The 26,998-nt window shown below is 45.2% G+C and overlaps 3 protein-coding genes across 4 annotated transcripts; 2 read left to right on the top strand and 1 right to left on the bottom strand.

Annotated features, from left to right (window-relative positions):
* The first annotated feature begins 615 nt into the window (after positions 1-615).
* Positions 616-18,717, top strand: Ts (Thymidylate synthase). 2 transcript variants are annotated; one of them, XM_065425641.1, is made up of 7 exons: positions 620-1,084; positions 1,644-1,771; positions 3,734-3,913; positions 10,226-10,396; positions 11,951-12,051; positions 14,073-14,219; positions 16,375-18,717. In XM_065425641.1, the coding sequence occupies exons 1-7, from the start codon at positions 1,029-1,031 to the stop codon at positions 16,510-16,512; spliced, it is 921 nt and encodes a 306-aa protein (XP_065281713.1). In that variant the 5' UTR covers positions 620-1,028; the 3' UTR covers positions 16,513-18,717. The 2 variants fall into 2 exon arrangements, with proteins under 2 accessions (XP_065281714.1, XP_065281713.1); XM_065425642.1 differs by lacking the exon at positions 3,734-3,913 and having other exon boundaries at positions 616-1,084.
* A 2,712-nt stretch (positions 18,718-21,429) lies between these two features.
* Positions 21,430-23,083, bottom strand: LOC135897052 (rRNA N(6)-adenosine-methyltransferase ZCCHC4). Its single transcript, XM_065425619.1, has one exon. It carries the CDS (start codon positions 22,864-22,866, stop codon positions 21,517-21,519), a length of 1,350 nt encoding a protein of 449 aa, XP_065281691.1. The 5' UTR covers positions 22,867-23,083; the 3' UTR covers positions 21,430-21,516.
* Positions 23,084-23,237: 154 nt separating this feature from the next.
* Positions 23,238-25,930, top strand: ND-B17.2 (NADH dehydrogenase (ubiquinone) B17.2 subunit). The gene is made up of 4 exons (XM_065425621.1): positions 23,238-23,420; positions 23,994-24,076; positions 24,150-24,222; positions 25,627-25,930. Exons 1-4 carry the CDS (start codon positions 23,326-23,328, stop codon positions 25,802-25,804), a joined length of 429 nt encoding a protein of 142 aa, XP_065281693.1. The 5' UTR covers positions 23,238-23,325; the 3' UTR covers positions 25,805-25,930.
* The last annotated feature ends 1,068 nt before the right edge of the window (positions 25,931-26,998 follow it).

Here is a 26,998-nt window from a genome sequence, read left to right as displayed (position 1 = left end):
GAAACAATAACTTCTTCTGAATATTGATGACGTTCTTCCAACACATTATGCCAGGATATTCAGATTTCGCTCTACAACCAGTAACACAGAGATACACGTATATAAGTATTTGTCCGTAAAATAAGACATGATTAACCAAGAAGGCTGGTTAACTCGTGGGAAGTATGCGAGAAGAGTTTCTTCGTCATTTTTTATTGTTCATTTATGGTTTTATTGTGCCCTTCCCGTGCGGCTTCACCTTCGGGAAATTCAGAGTATTTTAACCTCCTTGGGAGACCCCAGGTAAGTGGTGCTTCCAAGCAGAAGCCCCAACCGCAGCTGCTTTTTATTGTTTTTTTTTATAACTTCGCTAATAATTAGGAAAGCAGAAGTATGCTACTGCATTTTATTGATGCACATGCTTTTTTTTTTTTGTCAGCAGCGAGCACAAAAACGTAAGATTGTGTTCGAAATCACCCTACGTAAGTGGCGCCACCGCTATAGTGGTTGTAGTTCAAACGTCGTTTAGGTCATCCGGCAGGCACAGAAGTTATGTAGGAGACTATAAAAGAAACCACATATTTAAAAAAAGAACGCGCGCGCGCGCGCACACACACACACACACACACACACACACACACACACGCACATCTTGAGATCCACAAAACGTTGACAGAAATGTCACATTGGTAGGATTCTAGGCATTCATAGGTAGAAAAAAATTAAATAGCCAAAGATGGTATTACTTTTACGTTTCAAGATGCGCTGCTTTCATTTGACTACGCTTTCTCCCGTTTGGTTGATTCTAACGAGTGCACCGGACTGTCACTTGGCCTTCCTCATTGCCTCTGTTCAGTCGCGCCAGTCTTGCACTTCAATATTTCGGCCAATATTGACACGGAGGATAACTTCCCTCCAAGATCACAAAAAGAGCACGCGCAACAGCCGATCACGATCAAGCCGAAGCCGTATGCGTGAGCAGCTGCCTTCTCAAAAAGCGCGGGAAAGGTGCAACACCTCCAGGCGCAGCTATAACTACCACCGGTAACATGAGCGGTGACAAGATTGCCGCAGAAACGAATGATGTCGAAGTCAAGGCGCAGGCGTAAGTGCACTGTACTTTCGTCGTAACTTGTCGTCGGAGCGTTTTCTTTTTTTTTTTCTCTGCATTGTTTTCAGCGCGCTTGCGCTGCGCCAAAAACATTGTTCGTGCTTGCACGATATTCGGTAGGGATGATGAAAGCAAAAACGGAGCGCAAGAAAAATGAAAGCGTGCGACGACGTGTCTTGCTGTTTTTGGTCGTGCTGATGGATAATACTGCATGCATCATCTGAGCTGCGGGTCCGACGGACTATGCAAACGTAGTTTCCGACTAAAGTTATTTTTGTAGGAAGCTCCATGTGAGCAAAATCGACACTCTATATCAAGATCTCGCATCCGCGCCATTCTAAAGCGAACTGAACGAGTAATCGCTGAAATTTTTATAAGCAATAATTCCCAGGATTTCCTGGATCTACTGAAGCGCATCTGTAGATTTTTTGCATGTAACGCGCAGGCTGTGGTGAAATTGAACGTTTTCTCGGCGCTTATGGTACACAAACTATTATTATTATTATTATTATAAATGACATCGTTGTGTTAATCGAATTTGTCCATTTTACAGCCATGGTGAATACCAGTATCTCAACCTCTTGAGGGATATCTTGCAAAATGGAAAGCGCAAAAGCGACAGGACCGGAACGGGGACACTGTCGGTGTTTGGCCGACAGTGCAGGTATTCCCTCGCAAATGGTATGTCCTTCAGAATAGAAGCTTCTGGTGCACATTCAGAAAAAATGCTGGTTTCATTGCTCTGCATATTATTGTGTCATTGTGCAAGTGACATGCTCTAGAGGAGGCCTTTCTTTTTTCTTTCACATTTTAGTTACATTCATTTTCACATGCACATTTTGCAGTAAATACAGCTTTTTGTAGTGCTTACAGTATGTTTAAAATACAAGATTAATTCTGGAAACATTGTATGGCAAAGAAGAATCATTTATTTGCTATTATGTATGGCCCACTTAACTCCGGGAACTACATGAAAGAGAAAAGATTGGTTTGAACAGCACTGAACAGTGTATATAATCCACTGTTACACAACTGATGCCATCTGTACTGGAGGCTACCAGTGTTGTGGTGGTACTCAAAACACAGACCTCGGCACAGGGCTTGGTGACCGTCTCATCCGTACTTTCATTGTATTTGGAGTTAGTGTTGCCTAGAGTGTTGTCACTGACTTCGCTTGAAGAATTTAAGTCGACATCCTCATTATTCCCACTATCATCATCTGGCAGGTGGCGATTTACTGCAGTAGTGCGCTGGACAGATGATGTCAAGTTCGTTTGAAAGCATGGTAAAATCTCATGCAGAGTGACTTCAGCGCTCAAGGAACACCAGCTGTGATCTTGTGTGAAAAAATTGTATTCAGTAATGGCACGGAATTCAAAACGGCTACTTCCATTTATGTTGTAAATGGCAAAATACATTTTGACGAAGTCGTTTAGTCAAAAGTCATTTGGAAAGTGGCGGTCATCACTTTTCGGCCCATGCCGAAAAGTGATGACCGCTCATGACGAGCTGGGGTCGTTAAGGTCCCTTACGGTGTTAACCATATTTCAGACAGTTTTGTAGCATCTTGTAATATCTTCCTGGTGCTTAGAGTGTTCTTAGCTTTTTCCAAGTCCCTTAGGGCCTTGCCGGTGCTCAGGTGACACATTAAAGCAACTTGCAGAAACTTGCACCATTGCTTGAGCAATGTTTAATGCTCCTTAGAGGAAAACATGTCAGCAATCAAGACAAAAGGTGAGTGGCACACAATTTGCCATGACTGGCAGTAAGAATGGCATGTAGTGCAGTGGAAAGAACAAAGGAGCTACTGCCATCAGTACTGAAGCCTGACTGTAATCTACAGTTGAAGAATCCCCAGAGTTGTGGCAGGTTCTTGTCTACAAAGCCACTGAAGAGACACTGTGGGAAAGTTAGACTTGTGCATGCTTTAAGCCTTGTGCCTTCATGAGGGCTTCTTTTGTTCAATTATGGGTACAGGGAATTGCTGCTTTCATTGCAGGCAAGCAGTATTAACTCCATTTTATGTGGTGTAATATTGCTTGTGATCTTGCAAGTCAAACATTACAGGTGCAGCAAATAGGCTGTCAGCCTATTTGCTGTGTGTGAGTTTGTGAGTTTGTGAGTGTGTGTGAGTTTTGAATGTTTAGAAGTGCTGATCTTTCCTGCAAGACAGTTTGTACAGTGTAAGCTGCGAAACGATAACATATTGGTGGGTCAAGCACGTCACAACCACCTGGTTGTTGATTTTCTTGTTCTGATTGTGTGACATTTTGAAATATTCAAAAGCTTACATAATGAAAACAGTTTTAAACTTCTTTTATTTTGTTTTCGTTCAAGCAAACCGAATAGGCCTTCACCAACAAGAATTTATGTTCTACTTGATATCTCACAAGTACAAAAGTCATAGCAGCTGCGATCTTCATGTGTGAACAGGGGATGGAGAGACTGATCATAGCTCCAAAAAGGCACAGCAGAAGATACTTTCGTGTGAAACATGCTTTATGTAGATTCTGCATCAGTGAAATGAGGCATACAGCAGAGCGCTTAGAGCATTACTGGACACAGTTCATGGAATCATTGGAGGCTGCATAGTTTTCTTTCCACTGTGTTCTAAGCATCTAAACTCTCTATCCTTTTCCCAAGGCACGATGCCACTTCTCACCACCAAACGGGTATTCTGGCGTGGGGTGGTTGAGGAGTTGCTTTGGTTTCTAAGGGGGTCTACTGATGCCAACGAGCTCTCAAAGAATGGCGTGCATATTTGGGATGGCAATGGCTCCAGGCAGTTCTTGGACAGCCTTGGCTTCACTGAGCGAGAGGAAGGTATGTTCTGCAACATTTTTTGTGTTTCAGTTTGCTCCAGGCCTTCTGGGCCAGATCAATATTGTGCTTACAACAGTTACTATCCTGAACTCCTCTGTTACATGCAACAAATTTCATTCGAATTGGATCTGCAGTTGCCTAACAAGAGTGTTCCCGCATTAGACATCCATTTGAGTAGGGAAGAATAACAGGTAAAGCTACTGTATTTATTTGTCTATAAGTCAACTGAGTGTAGGTCAAACCTGTAAGTTCAGAGCCTCATTCCAGTAAAAGAATCTTAATTAGGTCAAGTCCTATATGTATTCCATATTTTTAAGATCATATGTTACTGAACAAGGCCTTAGTTGCCTGAACTTAACAATTAGAGATAGCACAACCATCTGAACTCAATATGCTATCATAGGATGCTTTGTTGACAAGAAGAAGAGGAGTTAAGTTCCGAACAATTTGTGCCCTCTTGTCCCTTCCTCCTTTCTGCCTCCATTTTGTGCTAAGGAGCCATAAATTTTGTTGTGTGGAATTCTTCAGTGGGAGCTGACTAGCCCAGCAACACGTACTACTGAGTTAAAGGGACCCTGAAACAATTTCGATTATTTTGTACAAACGTACTGAGTCATTATGGTAGGCCCTTCTGATCATTAAGTGAAACATTTAAGCACTCTGCATAAAGCGTGTAATTTATTGTAAGGTTTTAAAAATGTGCATTGCTACCCCTGTGTTCTTTAGTCACCCAACCCAACTGATGTCAGTTGACCGAGCTATCCCACTGGCTACCCAGGTCGCATCATCAATAATTTTTCAACTTTATGATGAACAAGTGTTCGTAATAGTTGGAATGTTAGTTAATTTGTTTCTATAAAAATAAAGTAAAAAAAAAGAATACACAATGACAATTTATCGCTACACTGAAGCACTTCCGGCACACAGCAAGTATGGTCTGCTTGTGTTATAATTATAATGTGCTTCGTCTTGGCGTGAGCTGCATGTTCAGTGTTTGTCTCGAGCTTTCTTTTGGCGAGCACCATGGTTCACCTTTGTTGCGTTGTGGGCTGCAAAGGTAGTGAGCAGCGATATGTCAAGCTGCAACATTGTGTGCCTCCGCAAGGCAGCAGACGAGCAGAGTGGCTGCAGCGCATCAAACCGTCAGTATCTGATTGGTGCCACAATCTACACATTTGCGGCTGTCACTTCACGCTGGAGGATTATTATCACAATAGAGAGCTTTAGCATGTTTGGTCTACGGGTAAACCCACAAGCAAGTGGACTGGGCATTTTACCGCTATGAGCGAAGGTACAAATGGGAGGTACAGAGTGGTCTGCACGGTGCAGCCACCTGGTGGCACAGAGCTCAGCCAGACAAACGCACAGACCTAATAGAGCAGTAACCAAGTGCATTCTACTTTGCTGCTGGCATAAATTTTCAGCAGGAACGTAATCATGAACACATCCTTTTTAATGTTTAAAATGTTCTACACTTGGTTACAGCAATAGTAGTTCCGTTTGGCTGGTTAAGTGCTGCGCCACCAGGTGGCTGCACCATGCAGGCCACTCACATTTACACTAAAACCCCTTCATCATAGCAGTAGTAGTATAAAGGGGCTTCAGTTTGTGCCTCTGCCCATTCGTTGAAATGACCAGCTTGCCTGCAGTTTGTGCATATTCGGTCACTGGACACGCTCGCCGCTGCGATGGAACGTCGCAATGCACGCTGCTTGGATAGGTCTCACGGGTCAACATCTGCCACGCAGCTGGCGGAGAGGTTGGAGAGGCTTCGCATGCTGGCTCCAAGACAGCCAGAAATAGACATGATGTCACACCATGACGCAGAGCCACTGAGGGCGGAGCTTAGCCCCGATCACTCAGCGAATGAGTTGAGGAGAAAAAGCATGGCTAGATGAGAGGGTAACTTTTAATTGTTGGCTTGCTTAATATAAGACACTTCATCTAAATTGTGGTGCTAATGTTTTACTGTAGCTGTACCCTACACGACTACACAATTTGTCCAAACTGTTTCAGGGACCCTTTAAGTTCTGTAGTGGTGACAGGGATGGTGTGCCTGGTTGCTTGTGAACTCTACCATCACAGCTTTTAAGTTGAAATCACTTGGTTTGATTTTACTTCTAGTTTCCAAAAATAAAATAAAAATATATTTTCTGTTGCGATGGCAATTATATGAACCCTCGAAGCGCATTTCCGCCGTCGGCATGGGCATCACTGTCGCCATGTGGTTCCGTATAAAGTCCAAGGGATATAACACCGTCGCTGCACACCCTACATTGTATGTGCTAGTGAAAGCGTGTGAGGGGCGTTGACAATCGTGGCTCAGTCTTGCCCACGCCAAAGAGATAAAAGTGGGCAGGAAGCGCGCAATTTCCCGTCGTGTGCGAGGCACCGATGGGGGGAGGGGGGCGGCGTTCTACTCCGGCTGCAACTGCCCATGTGGCGGTTGCACACGGTCGCCTGGCCATATCTTGAAAACCATCTGCGTTGAGGGCACAGTCTAGGTGCGGCAGCAGCTCGTAGCTTTGTGTGTGTCGTGTGCCCTCGGCGCTTACTTTTTGTTGAAGCGATAGACAGCACGAATCTCACTTCATTGGCTGCTGTTGCCACATTTCCTCACGCCAGTGTTTTGACAGTGAGTTTGCTTGTGCGTGTGTGACAGCACGGTTGGTAATTTGGTTAGTGTGCCTATGTTTACAAGTTTATATGGCCGATAAAACTACTATCCTTACTTCGTATAGCTGTCCACTAATTTGCTATCGCGAGAGAGAGAGAGAGAAGGGAAGACGGAAAGGCAGGGAGGTTAACTAGACTGAGTCCAGTTTGCTACCCTACGCGTGGGGAGGGGAATGGGGAGTGAAAGAGGAAGAGAGAGAACTTAAGTGTAGGTTGTCTATAGTCGGGCACTCAAGTCCGTTGCCTTCAGGTAGCGAAAAAGCGCTCTAACTGCTTTTTGGGCCAATGAGCTGTGAGGCCAGGCTCCCAAGATTTTCGCTTCCGTGAATGGCCTGTCATCCAGTCTATTTAATGCACACTGGAGAGTCTCACGTTGATTATCGAAGCGAGAACAGTGGCACAGAAGGTGACTGATGGTCTCTTCACACTTGCACTTAGCGCACATTGGTGAATCCGCCATTCCAATGCGGTAGCTGTAGGAGTTGGTGAAAGCTACTCCTACCCACAGCCGACACAGCAGTGTTGCGTCACGTCGTGGAAGGTTCGCTGGTAATGTAAGTTTTGTTGATGGGTCGAGACTGTGTAAACGACACTTAGAGTTCTGTGGTGTATGCCAGCAACCTAACGTGATTGCACGAGCAAGACTGCGAAGCTCTCTTGCAGCGTCGACTCTGGATAAAGGAATAAGGACTGTCGGTGAGCCAGCCTGGGCACGTCGGGCAGCGTCATCGGCGAGGTGATTACCAACGATGCCACAGTGTCCCGGCAGCCACTGAAATATGATGTCATGTCCTCGTTCAGATGCGCAATGGCAGGTTTCGTTGATTTGTGACACCAGCTGTTCATAATTACCACGTCGTACGCTTCGCAAGCTCTGGAGGGCTGCTTTCGAGTCACAAAATATTGCCCATTTGTTGGGCGGTTCTTTTTCAATGTATTCGACAGCAGCGCGAAGAGCGGCCAGTTCAGAACCTGTAGATGTCGTTACGTGAGAAGTTTTGAACTTGATGACGACCGATTGAGATGGTAGAACAACGGTGCCCGTAGAATTTTCGGACACGGAACCATCCGTGTAAACATGAATTCGGTTAGCATATGAAAAATGTAGAAGTTCCAATGTGGTCTGCTTGAGAGCCGCGGTGGTCAGGCTAGCTTTCTTCACTATTCCTGGAACAGCAAGGTACACAGGAGGCTTCTTCAAGCACCACATAGGGGATGGCGTTCTTGTTGCGGGTGAGTGCCTCAAAGACAAAGAGTGCCGGTTAGCCGCAATCGATCTGGAGAACGCTGCCTTGGGTCTTTTCTCAGGCAAGTGAGCGAGATGGTGGTCAGGGACTCTGGATATATGGCGAACATGCGCCCGTAGTGTGTCGATATCTATATAGGTCCTTATTAGGTTGTCTCTCGCGAGGGCAATTGTTGCCACGGTTGAAGCATTTCGAGGTAGCCCCAGACATGTTCGAAGGGCTTGGCCTTGAATGCTCTGTAGGACATGGATGCTAGTTTTGTTAGCATTGGACAGCACTGGTGTGCTGTATCGCAAGTATCCTAGGAAGAGCGTCCTGTATAGTTGAAGCATAGATGCCACGGATGTGCCCCACGTTTTACCGGCAAGAAACCTTAGTATATGGGAGATAGAAGTAAGCCTCTTCTTCAAGTATGAGATGTGGGGGCTCCATGAAAGGTCTCTGTCTATAATAACGCCTAGGAATCGGTGAGTTTTTGCGTACGAAATTGGTTGGTGGTCAATAGAAATGGGGTACCAGGTCATGGGCTTGTGGGTAAAGGCGACTAAGGCGCACTTCTCGGTCGAAATGCTTAGGCCTTGCGCACGCAGGTACGATGATGTTAGAGTCACTGCTTTTTGGAGCCGTGCACGCACCTGGAGACGTGTAACTGCCGAGGCCCATATGCATACGTCGTCAGCATATATTGAGAGGTTTACTGTATGCGGTAGAACGTCGGCAAGGCCAAGGATTGCAAGGTTGAACAAAGTGGGGCTAAGAACCCCACCCTGAGGGACGCCACGATAAGTGTAATGGTCAGTAGTTCGGCCATCTGCACAGTGCACAAAGAAGGATCTTTTGAATAGATAGCTCCGAATCCACCGAAACATGCGTCCACCAATTCCATTATTTTCCAGGGCATCAAGGATGGCTTCATGCGTTACATTGTCGTAGGCGCTTTTCACGTCGAGGAATAGTGCAACCAGTATACGCTTGTGGTGTTTTTCTTGTTGTACAGAGGTGACTAGATCGATGACGTTGTCAATAGAGGAACGGCCTCTTCTAAAACCAGCCATGGCATCGGGGTATACGTTGTGGCGCTCAAGATACCATTCTAGGCGGGTGAGAATCATTCTTTCCATGACCTTCCCAACACAGCTGGACAGCGCAATGGGTCGGTAGGACGCTAGGTCAAGTGGCGACTTTCCAGGCTTCAGGAGTGGTATCAAGCGGCTGGACTTCCACCGCTCAGGAACGACGCCATCAGTCCATGACTGGTTATAACATTTGTGGGGAGCACTCGCCTCCATTTCCTCCCGCGTACCCGCGGCGACCCGTTCGCACGTGGCGACGAGGCGCCGTCACGGACGCGGTCCGCCATCACGGACGCTGTCCACGCGGTTCGCACGTGGCGACGAGGCGCCGTCACGGACAACCCGCTCGCACGCGGCGACGGGTCGCGCGGCAGTTGACAAGGGGAGAGAGGCACTACGCGCCCTCTCTCTCTTCGTCGCCCTGAGGACGCGCGTACTCCCCTTCTCCTACGCGGCTCACGGAAAAGGGAAACGTTTCCGGCGGGCGAGGAGGACTTCCCCTCGCAAAAAGGTAAAAGGGTATAAAAGCGCGCTACCGGGGGAGACTCGCTCTCTTGGGACGCCGACGCCTTGGACTACCTGGACTGCACCTGCCGGATCCCGTGAGTGACCTCGTTTGTCTGACCCACCCAGACAACGAGGCAAGCCTTTTCCTACTTTTACTGAGAGGACGTCCCTCTGCGAGTGTTTGATATTGCTTTTAGCAATAAACGTTGTTACCGTTGACACCGCTGTTTGCCTTATTCGTCCGAACCCGGCGTAGCCGCGATTCCCGCGCTACGGGTTGGGAGTACCACGGAGCGACTGCGTGGGGCTAGATCCGGAGCTCGCCTTCAGCCCTAGCCGCACGCAGAGTGGAACCCCCACACATTCCAGAAGTCTGCTTCGGCCATCTTCACCTAGGTGGCATAAAGCAGCGTAGGTGATGCCGTCTGGTCCTGGCGACGATGAGCGCCTGCATGAGGCCAGAGCAGCGTCCAATTCCTCAAGTGAGAAGGACACATTCAATTCCGGGAAGCGTGTCGCAGGAACCTCACCCAGAATTTCGCCACTGATGGTGACCACACTGCCCGCAGTCTTCACACAGAAGTCTTCGGCTATGTCGACCTGTGAGCGGCCTTGATAGAGGGCTAGGGATGAGAATGGGTGTCGAATTTGCTATCGCAATCAATGCTTCGCCTTTGGGGTGAAACTGCGACTTTTTGACTTTGCCTACAACTGAAAGAATGCAGTGCCGTGTAAGGTTAAGATGTGTTTTTGATTGTACAAGTCTGCAATGACTGACGTCTAATTAAACATGACATCTCATGTTGTAGGTGACCTTGGTCCAGTATATGGATTTCAGTGGAGACATTTTGGTGCTCTATACAGAGATATGAGAACTGACTATGGAAGAGAAGGTGTGGACCAAATTACAAACCTCATCAGCACCATCAAGAACAATCCAGATGATCGCAGAATGATTCTTTGTTCTTGGAACCCAGCAGGTACGTTCCTCCTGCAAAGCAGTGAAGCAACATCTGAGCCAGCTCCACTCTACAATATAAACTCCAATTTTTGCTTTAGAATTTGGGGTGTGCTCACAGAGTGTGAGACTGACATTCTGTCTATTTGTCAAAGTAGAAGCTGCCGTTTTAGGTTGAGAGAAGGCCTTTAATTGAAAAGCACTGTTACGTTAGCATCAGCAGCACCAGCTTATTTTATGCTGACAGCAGGGTGAATACCTCACCACTTCATGCCATAGCTTTGCACTACTTCTGAAGTACAGCCGCAAAGTCTTAACTTTGTCTTTATCCTTCCGCTAGTAATGTCACATAAATTGAGCCAGTCCTTGGCAGTCCCTATGGATGACCCATCGTAGAAGTCTGGCCTGACAGTTTGCATAGGGGTCTCACTGGATTAACAGAAGTCTGCTTCCATGAAAAGTTCCAATAGTTCCTGCTGATATTGACTATTCTATTGTTACAACTTCATTATGTTGTCTATCGGCACACTTCTACTTTGGTTCTAGGAATCTTGGTTACGAGAGCTTCTGCTTCCGTGGAGTATTGCATCAGCTGACTACATTTTGTGTTTTAAAGGTTTCTAATCTCATCACATCACCTAATACTCGGCTGCGTCTCCCGTGCCATGGTTACCAATAGACCTTTTCAGAAATGCGCGCGCAGTGGCAGCCACAAGGCACTATGGGAAGCCAGAGCGCTAGCCGCCAGAGACTCGCCTGTTTGCCTGCTCCCTCTGCAGGTGGTTAGGCACAAGGCAGTGTGGAATAACGGAGTGCCGCGCTGCACACGGCTCGCGTGCTGCAGGCAAAGTGAATAGGCGAGGCTCCGGGGGCCGCGGTGACTGGCGCTCCGGCTTCCCATACTACCTTGCGGCCGCCATTGACGGTGCATGCGCATTCCTGAAAAGTTCCATTCTGTCACTGTTTTAGACCACCGGTTAGCTATGCTGTACATTACACAACTTGTCTAGTTCCACTTCTTAATCTCAACTAAAATATCAGCTACAGGCTAGGGACTCAACACTTCAATGTCAAGAAGTCTTGGCGGAGCTACTCTGTACTCATGTCGCATCAAGTTCGGTTGCTGTTTTTTTCTGCATAAAGTGTGTAAGCATCATTATTCAAAAGACTAGCGCAAAATAGCACGGACACAGACAGAGAAGACGACACGACGAGCGCAACAGGACGAAGCATGTTGCAGGCACTGCAAATGCAGACATCCAATATGGATGCTGCACGCCCATGTAGCATCCACAAGGTGGCACTTGCCAGCATTGACAGCGGGAAGTAATGCAAATTTTGTTGAAAGCATGAATACTCCTATATTTGGGGGCGGACATTTGTGGAAAAGGTACTCTGGGCGAAACATATTTTCGAATGTCTAGTGCAGCAATAATTACAAAGAAAATGAGGTATGCAACTACTGTAATGCATTTTAATGCTTACCTTTTGTATCCTAACGCTATGTTGTTTACAACATCCAGCCTATTAGCTTGTGTTTTGGTAAGCTGTGTGACAAACTTTCTTTTGCAAACAGATCTGAGCAAGATGGCACTGCCTCCGTGCCATTGCCTAGCGCAGTTCTACGTCAGTGAGGACGAGCTGTCTTGTCAACTCTATCAGCGCTCGGCTGATGTGGTATGTTCTCTATTTATGTGCCCTCTTTTCATTCCTTCCTTCACAAAACATCACAAGCTAAACAGCATGACAGCCTCTGATCTAACCACGTGGTCAAATTGTAACCAGAAACCATATCCAAGACTAATTCGAAAAAATAAAAAATAATAATAGAACGATCACACAGGAGTCAGCAGAGGTTGCTTCTCTCTGGCAGTAAGCTGGACTAAATGTACCTTCTTCCTCTATCGGCGTGCCTCTCTAGGACAAATGCAGGGCACAGGCTGAAAAGTATGGGAAGTTATATAGCCAACAGACCTGCAGCTCTGAGTTGGGTCATACCAGCTGGGTTTTGCAACTGTGACTCTCTTCGAAGCAAAGAATCATTCGTACTTTTAGTGTACCACCTCCCCCCCCCCTCAAATATGTGCTCTTTTTCTGGGGGAAAAAAAAAACATTGCTGCAGACCCACTGCCTTTGTTCAAATTTACGTCATGCGGCACTTTATTAAAATGCTCAATTAGATTCTATGCGTTAAAGCACACGATAGTTGCAATTTCAATTTATTTCCAACTGCTCCCAAGGAACTATTCATGTTCCTCTCCCATCGCATAAATTTTGTTTTTGGCTTTGCGGTAAGTGTTCATGTTCTGCACTCTATTTTGCACCATAGTGAATACGTGCCAACCTTGTGAGTAGCTTATTTGCTGCTTGACTGTTTTAAAAGAATGCACTTTGGTCCTATGACAGAGGTGCAGATGGCACACATTCCCACAATGTGGGTTTTTTATATGTATGTTTAGCCTTATCCACACTCTCCCCACCCATGTGGCCACATGACTCTGGATTACGCAGTCTCTGGGATAGGCTAAGTTTTCCTTGCACCCAGCTTGCTCAGGATTGACCCAGCTTGCTCAATGAGATTAGGAAACCCTGGGGAAGCATACAAAGAAAGCTCCCTTTAATGAAAAAAATTGTGCACTTGAAGCTGATATTTGTTGCAGTGAGGATATTTTGTTGCCATTCTTGTTTCATTGCTTAATTCCATAGAGAACAGAGCTGGTCACCAAATTCTATATAATGCCAGTACATGTAAGCCAGTCTGCCTGTCTCGAGACTGCTCCGTCATCTACTTGGCGCGAAACACTCCCATGCCAAACTTGGGGAGAGATAGGCAATAAAAGCTTTGCTTTAAAAGAGGTGTCCTCAATTTAAAAGTAAAATTAATTATATGCTGGTGTTTTACATGCCAAAACCAGGACATGCATATGAGGTGTGCCATAGTGAGGGAGTCCGGGTTGATTTTGACCTCCTGGGGTTCTTTAATGTGCACCCATTGCACGGTACACGGACATTTTTGCATTTCACCCCATCGAAATGCCGCTGCCATGGCCGGGATTGAATCCTGCATCCTCGGTATTAGCAGCACAACACCGAAGCTACCACGGCGGGTGTCTCCTTGATTTGGATGTACGTAGCTTCTGCCCTAGCAGTTACAGTGCACTGCACATTTGTCCTCAGTTTAACAACACAGCCTGTTGCTTACGCAGTAGTCCTTGATTTGACATAACACGGGCCAGTTCTCAATAAGTTTTTGGCACTGTGGCCATTCGCTACTTTCAATCTATGTTCTGTGGAAGCATTGTTCAAGCTCATAGTAGGAGACAACATTGTACTTCACTTGTTCATTTGATTCATGATTTGATTCATGATTTGATTCAATTGATTCATGGTGCAAGGGCAGAATCAGTTTTTTTTTTCTTGCACAGAATAGTCAGCTTGGCTGGCAGAGAAAGGTGGATCACATTTGAATCATCAGAGTGACTCTTAGGACATGTTTGTAGACTTAAAACATGTCAAATGTGAATTTCAGGCAAATAAATATTTATGCCTACACTTTCATTGCCAATGCATACCGACAAGACCGGGTAGCGATGCCAAAAAGAAAATGTAACTTCCAACACAACTTGTTCTTTTATTTGCAGAACACTGACTGACTTTGTATAGTGCAGTTAGTGATCTCATCCGTGAAATCCTTTCAGGGATTGGGCGTGCCATTTAACATTGCCAGTTATGCTCTGCTAACGCACATGATGGCCAAGGTGACTGGGAAGCGGGCCAGTGAGTTTGTGCACACACTTGGTGATGCACACATCTATCTCAACCATGTTGACGCCCTCAAGAAACAGGTAACACTCCTACAGTTTCGATATTTGCAATACTGCTCCCGCGTGGTGCCACTGTACCGATCACACACACACATACATATCATCATCATCAGCCTGGTTACGCCCACTGCAGGGCAAAGGCCTCTCCCATATTTCTCCAACAACCCCGGTCATGTACTAATTGTGGCCATGCCGTCCCTGCAAATTTCTTAATCTCATCCGCCCACCTAACTTTCTGCCGTCCCCTGCTACGCTTCCCTTCCCTTGGAATCCACATACATATCATAAGAAGCCAACAAACAAAGACACCAAGAACACGGGAAATTACTTATACTGTCTAATTGAATTAGAAGAATGATAAATGAATGGTATTGAAAATGGATTAAAAAAACAACTTGCTGCAGGTGGAGAACAATCTCACGTCTCGTGCGATGCGCTAGCAATTGAGTTACCACGGCAGTGTTTTTCCGTCCACTTTCTGGGGTATTTGTTTTACTACTAGGACTAACCTGGGGAATGTTAGCCAGCACCACCACTCGCAAACCTTAGCGGCGCATGCGGAACATCTTTTCTGTCGCAGGTGTCATGTGATCTTTTTGGGTGAAGGCAACTGGTCAATAAAACCACACATGCTACCTGAAGGCATCAATGTTGCCAGATTCGAGACCCTTGTTATGTAATGAATGAGAAGAAAGGGGGTTAACCGACAGGCCCGATTTTATTAATCATATCATACGAAGCCAACAAAGAGACCAAGGAGAACACAGGGGAAATTACTTGTACTGGCTAATTGAATTAAAGAAATGTTAAAAAAATGGAATTTAAAGTGGATGAAAAAACTTGCCGCAGGTGAGGAACGATCCCACATCCTCGCATTACGCATGTGATGCTCTACCAATTGAGCTATTGCGGCGCCATTTTCAGGCCCATCGGTTAACCCCTTTTCTTCTCGTTCATATATATATATATATATATATATATATATATATATATATATTGTGAGCAAAGTATTCACATCTCATCTGTACATATCATCATCGATTCATGTCATTATCATATCTGCACATATCATCATCCCAGCTGCGACTTCATTGTCATTGTGTCATTGTAGCCCGAAATCTTCAAGAATAAAGAAGTTTCTCAGCATATATATATATATATATATATATATTGCATCTTGTGCTTTCATCATGACTGCTTTGTGTGGCAGTGTCGCCGACTGGCATCTTAGATGTCAATTTTAAAGAAAAAAGATTGAGTAATTGCAACTGAATTTCAGACCATAAGTCAAATGGACTGGCCTTGAATGTTTAATCAGGTCATGACTGCCAAATTTTACTGGTGTTTGTAGTTGAGCCAACTGAACCACAAATAGGGTTTAAAGCGCTTGGTTAATTACATTAATGATCAGGTTTAGCACATAAAATGCACATTTTGACTGCTCAGGTTAATTCTGACCACCTAGGATTCTTCAGCATGCACATAAATCTAAGTACACAGATGCTTTCACATTTAACATCCACCTGAATTTGTGCAACTGCTGCTGATGACCTCCTAAGGCCAATATCGGTGATCTTTCAATATCTACAGACCTTATTGAAATTTGTATCGTATATTCTCCTGAGCCCGTGGCATGCTGTTTGGCTTTACATATCAGCACTACTGAGATTTTGTACTACTTATTTCACAAAGTTATTTTAATGGTTACTGCGCCCTTGAACAGACGACTTCTGCCGACATATTGTGCTGCGACATCAGCATGCAAGCTACAGTGCTAGTGATGTGATCTTGCAATTCTGCCTTTTAACACAATGGCAGGCTCTTAATGCCATGTGCACCTGTGTTTACTTTATCTCATGGTGTAACAATGTCGGTGGCAATGTACTCTTCATAACACACTTTCTTGAACATTTTTGCTGACAACTATCGTGCAACAGAAGGATACTTGAAGTCCATTGTTGTGGAACACTTTGCCTCCATTGCTTTTGTTTTTGGTGTATATGTACATACATGCCTGAACACCATTGGCATCAGAAGTAGCAGCCCTCCGGGCTGCCTAGTCTAATTTTAAGTAGTAGTGTTTTCTGGTTATCTGAAGTTTTTTTCTGTGTTTTTATGCAACTTGATCTATATTGTGTGAGACTCAGTGTAATTGATTTTGGTCCGAAATTTACAGCTTGAACGAGAACCACGACCTTTCCCAAAGCTTCTGATCAAGCGTGACGTAACCGACATCTTTGATTTCAAGTCTTCAGATTTTGAGCTTTGCGACTACAACCCCCATCCAGCAATCAAGATGGAAATGTCGGTGTAGAGTTTGCTGTGGTGGTCATAATTTTTGGGCTTACAGTCAACGGCAGATTTTTTGTACTCCCTAGAGGCCGCGAAAACATCCGGAAAGTCGGGCCGTATGAAAAATTGAATGTGGGCCGTTTACTGCTCAGAAGGGCACCAAATGCCACAGGCACGTCCGAAATAGCTCAAAAGGCCTGCCAGTAGACTTTAGGGGTATATAGGGGTAAATTCCGTATTTAGTACGGTGCTCGTACTGTAATAGAAGACGGCGAGTACACGCGTATATAATTAAGGAATACATAGTCTTCCCTGACAATTGCCCCTTCCCACTCATGGTATGCTTCACCGCAATACTTCGCACATGCTACACTGCGTAACATTGCTGTATTGGGGCGAAGCAGACTTTTGAAAACCAGCCTTGTGCAACGCTTTGAGCTTCGAAGCCATTGGCGAGGATTAAAAAGGCGGAGTCGGCCCTTTTGCTAACAGCGGCGAATCGTTTCTATGAAAAACACGGCACTGAACAGCAAGAAGCTTGGTAGCAAACGTCGAAGTAGCTGCAAAATTGCGCCAGTGGTGGCTTTAATTAGTGCCGTTTCTGACCTGCAGTCATGACAAAAGGGCCGAAAAATCGGACGGCGAAGGTTTCTTGGGTCTGCGAAGGTGTCCGAAAAATCAGGTGTTGACTGTACAAAACTTTTGCTGTCTTTTTCTTTGTCTTTGAGAAAAACAGCTTTTATTTAAGGTTGTCAATGTTTTTGTGATATTTAGTCACAATTTGTGACCACCATTTACCACTTCCATGGTGTACATATGCACTTCTACGTGTCCACGTCTCGATAAATAGCTGTACTTCAACATGGTATGTTTGGTGCCCATTTTGTTTTAGTGTTATTGGGACATTGTGATTACAGCATTTATTTTTTGAACAATGGCGGTATCATCTAACATAGGGACGTAGAAACAGTGGACTTTAATGTCACAGGTTCTTTTTTGTGCGATATCTGTAGACTCCTCTGTGTATCTCTTTCATCACCTATGTATTGGCTAGTCTTTCCTAAAACAGCTGAATTATTATTTTCACTATTATAATAATGGAGCACTGCAGTTGTCATGACTGAATCACTGGAGGTCAGGTTTACCATTCTGTGTTAACCACGTGTTTTAATACCACTGTGCATATTTTTCCTTGCCCCCCCCCCCATATGTTCATGCTACGTTCAACTTCCCTTCGTTCTCCTGGACTTTTGGACTCGATGTAATTATTCTTTCGGTCAAATTAAAAGCGGCAGAAAAGAAGTCTATGAACGCAGTTTCAGTTTCATACCTGGGTGTAGCTTGCCGGCAACTTTTGCACCTATTTTCTTGGAAGGTATATGCTACAGTTAGGTAAATACAGCAATTTATTGTGAGCTGTTCTCACCTGAAACTTGGCCAAGGACAAGCTGGGAATAGGCGATTTTGGGAGGAGATGGTGTGTCAACACATTACTGTTTCCTCTTGCCTTCAAAGCTGATGTTATTGGGGTCAGGTGTATGCATGCTTAGCAAGTCAAGTTGCCTGCCAAAGGTCAAAGCAGCAAATCTTGGCCCAGCCAGGACCTTTGGTCAGGATGGAATTCGAGACCAATGACAATGATATTTGACTTTGGCTAAATGAGTTAAAAGTGAGTAGTATGTACTATTGAAACAACTTTGGCAAAGCTGCAGGGCTGGTAATTGTCTTTCTTATTAACAGCCCTAAATAGCACTCATTTTCTATGAGTGGCAAAGGCAGAGCCTTTGGCCAGTTTTGGTGTTGGGTGCGCCTGTTTCTACAAGCTTACACTTCTAAAATGTAGGGCTTTGCACAAGCGCTGCTCTATATCCATTTTAAAGCGATGCATTTTACGCCATGCAATATTTCATTGTATAGTTGCCCTTTCATCGACAAATTTTATTAACTGCAATCAAATTAGCAGAAATCTACTGTTTCTCTTTTGTGCATTACATGCATTTATGTATGCTTGCATTTATTTTGCTGAATGAATCATTTAACTGTTTATTCCAGTCTGTCATGATTTGTCACATCGTGGCCATGTATGTAAAGGCATAAATTGACTCGGCTAGCTGTTTGGGCGAGATGGTTGTACCTCTTGCAAGTATGCTAGCAACAGCATGCACCCATTCTGTTGTTCAATGTTGAAAACCAAAGAAAAATAAAGCAACTCAAGTTGGAACTTGTATATGTGAGTGACTCAGTGTACAAGTGTTAAATATTTGCCTTGTGCCTAAATGCAGCTGTAGCTAACAGCACAGCAATGCTGTACCTCGTTTCAAGCTGGGAGATCCTGGTGAACACACGGACACGTAACACTTGCCAGCCTGTGCCATTGCCTGCTAGAGAAATAGACATAATTGCTGCGCTTGTCATTTGGGCTATGTATAGACGTTTACTTGCTTACTTAAAGCAACGCTTATTAATAACGAATTGAGCTGTCATAAAACATAGGTACCTCTAACATGGTCCATAGACCTCTTTGGGCGTTTCATAAGCAGCACTGTGCTTGAGACCCCAGTAAATTGTCAAGGCATTTTGTGCTTTGCAGGAGGAAATGTCTTCAAAACTTGCCGGGCTGCCTAATTTTACTTTAGAATGCTATGTTGTCCTTTACGAAGTAAATTTACTTCAAATTATGCTCATACATAAATGATTAATTAGGCCCAAACAGACTAAAAACCCACACGATCACAGAGAGTTGGAAACTTTAGGAAAGTGTTGCAGCCCATTTTGGACTTCTTTTTGCAGCGAAGCTATAGCTACCCACCGGCAGTGGTTGATATCTGTCCATCTACATGTCACATTAACATGAAAAGATTTTCAGCTCCATCACTTAACAAGCAGCAGGCAGTGGCCTGGCACCTCCTTCAGACCAATACGTATCCAAATCCGGTGACTTATCGCTATCATCCAGAACAATATTCGGCCAAATGTAAATTTTGTCAAGGACGGACCTAGACCACGTTATCTGGGCCTGTCCTCTGGTACAGACAGGGCCGAAAAATTAAGGATGGGAAGCAGTGGGAGACCATGCTGTTCAGCTTGGCCTCTGAAAAAAAAAACTCAACCATCCAACAGGCCGAGGCTGCCACCAAAGCTCAAAAGCTTCTGGCCGCTTGTAGGTGGGGTTGCCCCCCCCACCAATTTGCCGGCTACCTAAACAAAAGTTTCTTCTCTTTCCCTCCAGTTTCTTGCAAATGCTCTGTAGCTCTCAATCTAATGTAGGTGTCGTGGGAAAAATTTTAAAATTGGCCACTAAGACAACCCCATCATTACGATGAGTTTCTTGTCATAAATAAATTACTGTGTACAGAGACAGTATGGTTACAGAAAATGGCTGTAACTCTTTATTGAAACTATCTCGAAACAAATCATGTTGAAATATGCCACTAAGACGACTCTATCACTTCGCCAAGTTTCATTTACTTGTAAGTTATTTCACAGTAAAGTTGTAAACGTTAGACTTTTCGTCTGCTGCAAATACATGGCTGTCTATGGCTTAACTCGTTTTATCGAAACTATCCCTATACAAATTATTTGACAATTGGCTGCTAAGACGACTCTAACATTACGCCGAGTTTCTACTTTTTGTAATTACGTAGTTCATAGTGAAGTTGTAAATATTGTGAAATTCCTGTCTGCCATGCGGCAGCACTTGCACACATCACTACTTCATAAAAGAATAAATCGCTCCGCAATCAAAAGATGTATTCGTTGTCTGTCCTTCAATAATCATAATAATAATACCTGTATATACATAGATTTGCCGATTGAGGTCAAACACCACAGCTTTGCTGCTCGTGCTTCACAGAGTGGAAGGGCTGGATTTTTTTTCTTTTCCGACTAGCCAAGCCTTCTCGTGCAGTAAGTGTGGCTTTAATTTATCAGCACTGCAACTTATAGTAATGTTTATACTGCCAGCAGCAAAAACTCGAAAGCATTAGTGCTCTTTGGACATGATCAAGCCGACGGTACCTTTCATTTTGTTAAGCAGCATGATGCAATTCACATCTGCAAGCAAGTTTATGTGTAAATATTCAACATGATATGAACCGTAGCTGCCATTCCTGTTTTATGCTGCAGTAGGTGGACATGTTCCAGCTTCAGTGAGGCAGCTACCCCAAATTTGTCCACCTGATAGCTCCACCTGGTCAGTGTGTTTATATTGAAACACAATGTACTTAGAGTCGCTATAAAATGACCAGTTCTTTTTTTTTTTAAACACTGCGTTGAAAAGGGAAAAAAATATGAAAAGATGGGTGTTGCTGTAATGTTACTGGTAATGGCCAGAGTCAGCGGCATGCATAGGTTGGCATACTCGTGAGTGCGCAGACTTGTACTCGTACCAGAGAAGGGGCACCGGAACCGAGGCGGCATGGGGCAGCGATTACCACAGTCCTGACAGTCAGCTCCCCTCTAATATGGTAATTTAAGCCTTGGTTTCAAAATAAATTTTTTAAAAAAGCTTCTGTAGGTACGTGAAATAAGCTCCGCCTCCTGCTACCACTCAAAATACACTTCTGGAGCCCCTGCTCCAGATTCATTTCACAGGCTTTCATAGGGCACTAGTGAGTGACGAAGGGTGTGAGATGTGAGTGAATGCTGGTTAATGTTACTGCACATGAAAGTTGACGATTTTGAATGGACGTGAGTGACTGTCAACGAGTGTGAGTGGACATAGGTGTATGTGTTGGCGAGTGGTGGCAAGTAGGCAAGCTTATTACGAGCGCGAGTGGGTGCCGATAAGTGTGAATGGAAGCGAATATGAACCAGAGTGTGTACCAATGAGTGCAAGTACATAGCCTGTTAAAATATTGGTGCGCGAGTATGAGTGAACATCTGCTTGTCCTGCCGACCTATGGTGGCGCATTACATTCATGATATGTGTCCCAGTAGGTGTTATTGTCAATGCATTTATTATTCGGTCTTTGCGGTGCATAATGAAATGACTCCCGCTACCTCCCCATGAAAAACACTATCGTCGCTATTTTTGTTTCTTGCGTTGAGAAATGTCGCCACTGATTTTCCTTTTCGAATTCTTACTATCTACAGTGAGTCTTTGTGCGCACTCCGTGCTTTTGTGGCCGGGCTGCTTGCAAGCGAAGCAAGTGACGCCTTTCGAGTGGCAGTCGTGACCGGGCGGGAGGCACTTTTTGCACACTGGGCAGTGCTCGTTTGCCTGCTTTACGCACACGCCACACCGTTCGCAGTGCCTGTACGGACCGCCGTCTTTAGAAGGGCAGTCGTTGCACACGGCACAGTGTTTGTTGTGACGAGCTACCCAACGGTCGCACTGCGCGCAGAACGCGTACCCGCTTTCCGGAAGCGGTATCTGTCCCAAGGGTGCGTCGGTGAATATTCGCACGGGCGAACCCTTGGCCCGCTTGCCGTGGGCTCCGTTAAATGTCGCGTGGTTCTCGTAGTCGACGGCGTAGTCGAGCATGCGCAGTCGAGGCAGGGCCGTCACGATGCGCTTCTCGTTGAAATACGGGAAGAACCAGAACACGTTCAGCTCGCAGCCCAGAGCAGCCGCCTGCTCGGTGATCCGGTCCAGCGTGCTCGCGACGGCGTCGACGAGGCCGCCGAACGGAGGATCGACGACGAGGGCGCACCGGTTACCGGTAGCCAGTCTCTGCCTGACCACCGTCTCCGACTGCTCACCGCGAAAGTGAAAGTTGTTGAACATGTTGAACCAGCAGAACTCGTCGGGACCGTAGAACTGCTCGTACGCTTGCTCGATGTCCAGAAGCAGGCTTTTCATGTCGGGACGGCGCTCCCTGAGGTGTTCGTGTAGAGTTGGCGTCCCAATGCACAGGACGCGATCGAAGTTCAATCGCGCTAGCGTGTCGACGACGAAACGGGTGCTGGAGTCGGAGAAGAAGTACTGAGCTTTGGTTGCGTTGTTCACGTCGGCGTGCAGGAGCCGGCTGGGCCGCCGCAAGTCGTCGTCCGAAACCGGGTTGGTGAAGGAGTGCTCGAAGTGGTGTTTTCTCGCGTCCTTCTTCGACAGCAGCTTGCGGCAGCAGAAGTGTCGCTCGCACGGCTTGCATTTCAGCAGCTCCAGAAACCTGTCGTGCAGCTGACGGTGCGTCAAATCGGGCAAGACGCGCCGTTTCACAACGTTCCAATTGGAGTTGCACCGCGAAGCTTGCTCCTTCCAAACGAAAAATGGGCAGTCCTTACGCCGCCGACACGCGGAGCAGGCGTAGAAAACGCGCCCGTCATTTTTGCAGGAAATTCCTAGTCGTCTAAAAAGCAGCCCAGGTCCGTGCTCGCAGCAGGGAACGTTGTCGGAATCGTCGTGCAGCAGTTCAACACAACTTGTGAAGTTCATTGTAAGGTACTGCGTCGCGACTGCGAGTGTGGGGCTTTGTACTTGTTAGACAAAGCGTGTCTCAATTGTCTTCACAACATACACACATACACTCCTTTAAATACATCAATTCACGCACAGAACTCGCTAAAAACGTATCAAAACTCCGAAATTGCTGAACGAACCGAACGAACCACATACCGAACCACGCAATCAATGCTGTTTCACGTTGCTAGTTTCGAAGTCAAAAGCGGGACAGATTTCCGCATTTAGATGTCACTTTACTTTATATATTACAGTCTGAAATATTACAACAACGATTTATGTTACTTTTTTAATGACTGTACTGCAAAATAATAGTGGCTAGTTAGTGCGCTTATGAGGCTATCGAAGTTCACAGCATAGCCGAGTTCGCCGCTTATGGCTGCTTGTTTGGCTGTCGGGCCGAAGTAGTTGCGTTGACGATTGACTGCACCGACGATGGCTTCATTTTTCGGTTTTGACAAGATTCAGCGGCTCATGGTTATGATTAAGCATAACGGTGGTTATATGAAATCCGCATTCAAGCTTTGGAGGTAAGACGCGATTGCTAGACATGTTTGAATATGCTCTCTTCCGACTTGGTACGCACGAAGGTCAAGAACACGAGTTTCGTTTGTTGCCGGCTGCTGATGCGACCATTGGCGTTCGCTTAGAAAAGCATAAAGTAGTAATATTGCACTTTGGTGACTGACGATTGTGGAAATAATGTTTCATAAATCATGGTTGGAAAACCCGTCTGCTTTCGATCGCAGCACACGCTCGTACTGTTTGCAGGCAGATTCGCGTGGTGATTTATATCACTGAAGCACTAAGAATCGATAATGCAGTCTCAAGCCCCATTTGATTTTTGACCGAGGGTGTAGAAGCCTCAGGTGTCGTAAGAGTTGCAAATGCAAGTCACCGGCGTTGCGGCAAAGCCCTAATCGTCTCATGCTTGAACACAATCGCTTACGTTACTCCGTTATACATACCTAGTTGTTTCTTTGTGAAACGCGTACATGATTATATTATGGCAGCGTCATGAATGTTTTTCATTCCTACGTCTTCATGGCAACCTCGTCCATGTTTCTATTTTTTTCTTCCCTTTTCTTTTTTTGCTCTACCAGGATGGACGACTTACGAATGGGGACGCTGATTGGCGTTGACAAGTATGGGAATAAGTACTACGAGGACAACAGATATTTCTTTGGTGGGATTCGCTTACTGAAGATTTTCGCTGGCAAAGTTCTCTTGAAGTAACTCTGTTCACTTCTGCTCTACAGGGCGCAACCGCTATGTGGAGTACGCTGACCATTACTTCTTTGACTACGATGGCAGCCAAGTGCCGGCCGAGTGGTAAGAACAGCACAACGTTTTAGGCATGCCCACTGGTGCGGTTAAAGCACGGTAACATTGTTGGCACATGTCATTTGCGACGCGAGTTCTCTGTCAACAGTGTTAGTGCTGAGTCAGGGGTGTATATCGATTGAGCTACCTTTGCTGCCTCTACACTTCGACTAAACTTTACTCTGTATTTACACATCAAATGAATCCCTCCTCGGGCCTCATCAAAAAATTATATTACAGAAGTTGTGAAGTGCCGTCGAGGTAATGATTTAATGCATTATATAAATTCAGGTTTATCTTTACTGTCTTTGTCATCGTCTGAGTGTCAGCTGCTCAGCAAGCACCTTAACCCAACTTCTTGTTCTATTTGAAATGAAAGTGGAGAGATTAACCCCTGTGTTCTCAAATAATTCTCAACTCGAAGCACTTCCTATGCTCCACTGAGTAGAGCACAGTGCTGCCCATCTACTCATGAAGACGCTATGCTTGAGAACTGCTGTGGAGTGTCAATGAAGCACACAGTGACCACTTCTGTGTAGGGCTGGCACTGTCATCAGCATTCTTGAGTCGAGGTGGAGTGCTGAGTGGAGGAACATTGTGGATCAGCTTACAGGGGTGATGGCGACACGTTTTCAGGTAGTCATATTAAAAATAAGAAACATCGCAGGTTAAAGGGGCTATCTACCGTGTTTCGTATACCTCCTATCTTGTAGCGAAATAGAAAGCCTACCATTTGAAATGTTAAACGTGCAGTAATTTCTCTGGGAAGCGAGTATAAATTTGTAAAGGATATTTTTTTGGTATGCGCATTCTCTTCTTAAAACTGTGTATGGATGCCCTCAGTGCTGCACTGCTGCCACAAAACATTGCCAGAGCGGAGCAAGATCTAGACTTAGATAAAACTGCCATGCTCTACGGGGAGCTTATTTCTGTTAATGAGCTGTCTGGCTAAGTCCTTCTCTGGAAACAAAAATGGAAGAACAGCTATGTTCAGCCCACCTCCGCGGTACAGGCGGCTTCCCTTTGCCCGCAGGCTTTGCATCTTAACATGCACCATTTGCTGCAGATTCTGGCCACTTTGCCCATCATTTAGGAGTTGTGAGGAGTTCTCCATGTTCTTGTTTTCATAGAGCTTTTCATTTTCACCATGGTGATGTACCCAATGCACAACCCAATGCTACCTATGGTTGACTCAGTTCTAACTCTCTGTTTGTCCTCTGTACCCAAGAGTGGCTGACACAGTGCAGCTGAGTGGCCAAAATATATAAGTCTCCAATTCTAAGATGCTATATTATTGACACACGGACTTGTTTATCTTTTTCGGATGAGCGCTCTGGCATGCTGGCAGGACAGTGGTATCTGTCCATTTAAACTCGGAAAGTGCTTGCCAGTATCATCGTTTGCTCCCTGCAGGCATGGCTGGCTGCACTACATGACCGACTTACCGCCTACCAAGGCTCCTCCTCCGCAGTACAAGTGGCTTGCCCCACACACTGAGAACATGACCGGAACCAAGGACGCCTACATGCCGTACAGCACCGTTCGGCCCAAAATTCAGTCATGGGTACCACCTAAGACGGCAAGGAAGTGAACAGCTCTTTGAGCACCCTTGAAAACACATTGTAGACCTGCGCTGTAGGTGTGTCGAGTGCTGCTTTCACTCACTCTTGGCTGTACATACGAAACTTAGGTCAATAAATGAATTAATGCTGTTGGACATCATTGCTCTGTTCTGCAGAGTGCAGTGACTGGGGAATACACAGAAAAAGATTAACCTTGCTTTAAAAATGTCTCTTTGTCCAAGCATTTGGCACTAGTAACACGTTATGTGATGCTTTGGGGATGAGAAATTGCCCAAATGTGCTGAACTTCCTGCATGAGGAGACACAGCAGGCAAACACACTGACAGTTTATTTGCTCGGTTGCATTGTCATTCCGGTTGTTGTCGTTCTGGGAAAACTGGATGTTACAGAATGACAACAGGGCTTCTCAAAGGTTTTTAACTAGTCTCGTTAACTAAATGATGTAGGCTTGTATGAAGCAAGGTACGAAAGAAGCAACTTAAAGCAGTTAATGTGACAGAAACTCAGAGTTACCAAGGAATGGTAATTCCGTGGTTTATCATTGTTGTAGTTAGAAACTTACATTTAGCGATGCATTCCTGGTTGAAATAACTGTTATGCAGATGGAATTGTCGTCTGTATAAGATGAAAGAAAGAAGCCACATTAGAAGTACTGAAGGAGAAAAGAAAATTGAGTTTCAGATTGGGAAAACAAGAAAAACTGCACAGAATGCAACAGTACAGCGCAAGTCAACCATAATTTGATGAACCTCAAATATCCTCTAGGAGCTTAAGGGGGCCCACAGAGATGGTTTTAAACTTGCAATTCACGCACATTTTTTCTAGACAGGCAATGGAACCATTTGCATCAAAGTGTGTATAAAACTGCTGTTTCCACATTGATCCCCAACGTGGGAGCCTATTCGGAGCCTATTCTACCAACAACTCTCTTCTACTGTTCCTAGAATCAATGCTGTGGTTGCCAATTGCTTGTTCCCCAGCATGCTTTTTCCCACTTTGGCATTGAAGTTGCCAATGACTACAGTATACCTAGCTTGAAGCTTTCTCATTGATAATTCAACATCTTCACAAAACTTCTTTCTTCATCGTCACGACTGGAGGTTGGAGTGTAAGCTTGTACTACCTTTAATCTATATCTCCTGTTCAACTTTATTACGATGACTGCTATCCTCTCTCTAATGCAATAGAATTAATCAATGTTG

The sequence above is a fragment of the Dermacentor albipictus genome, chromosome 5 (assembly GCF_038994185.2).
Source record: "Dermacentor albipictus isolate Rhodes 1998 colony chromosome 5, USDA_Dalb.pri_finalv2, whole genome shotgun sequence".
Classification (NCBI taxonomy): Eukaryota; Metazoa; Arthropoda; class Arachnida; order Ixodida; family Ixodidae; genus Dermacentor; species Dermacentor albipictus.
Note: the sequence above shows the minus strand (reverse complement) of the source record. Positions and strands in the feature narration are given on the sequence as shown.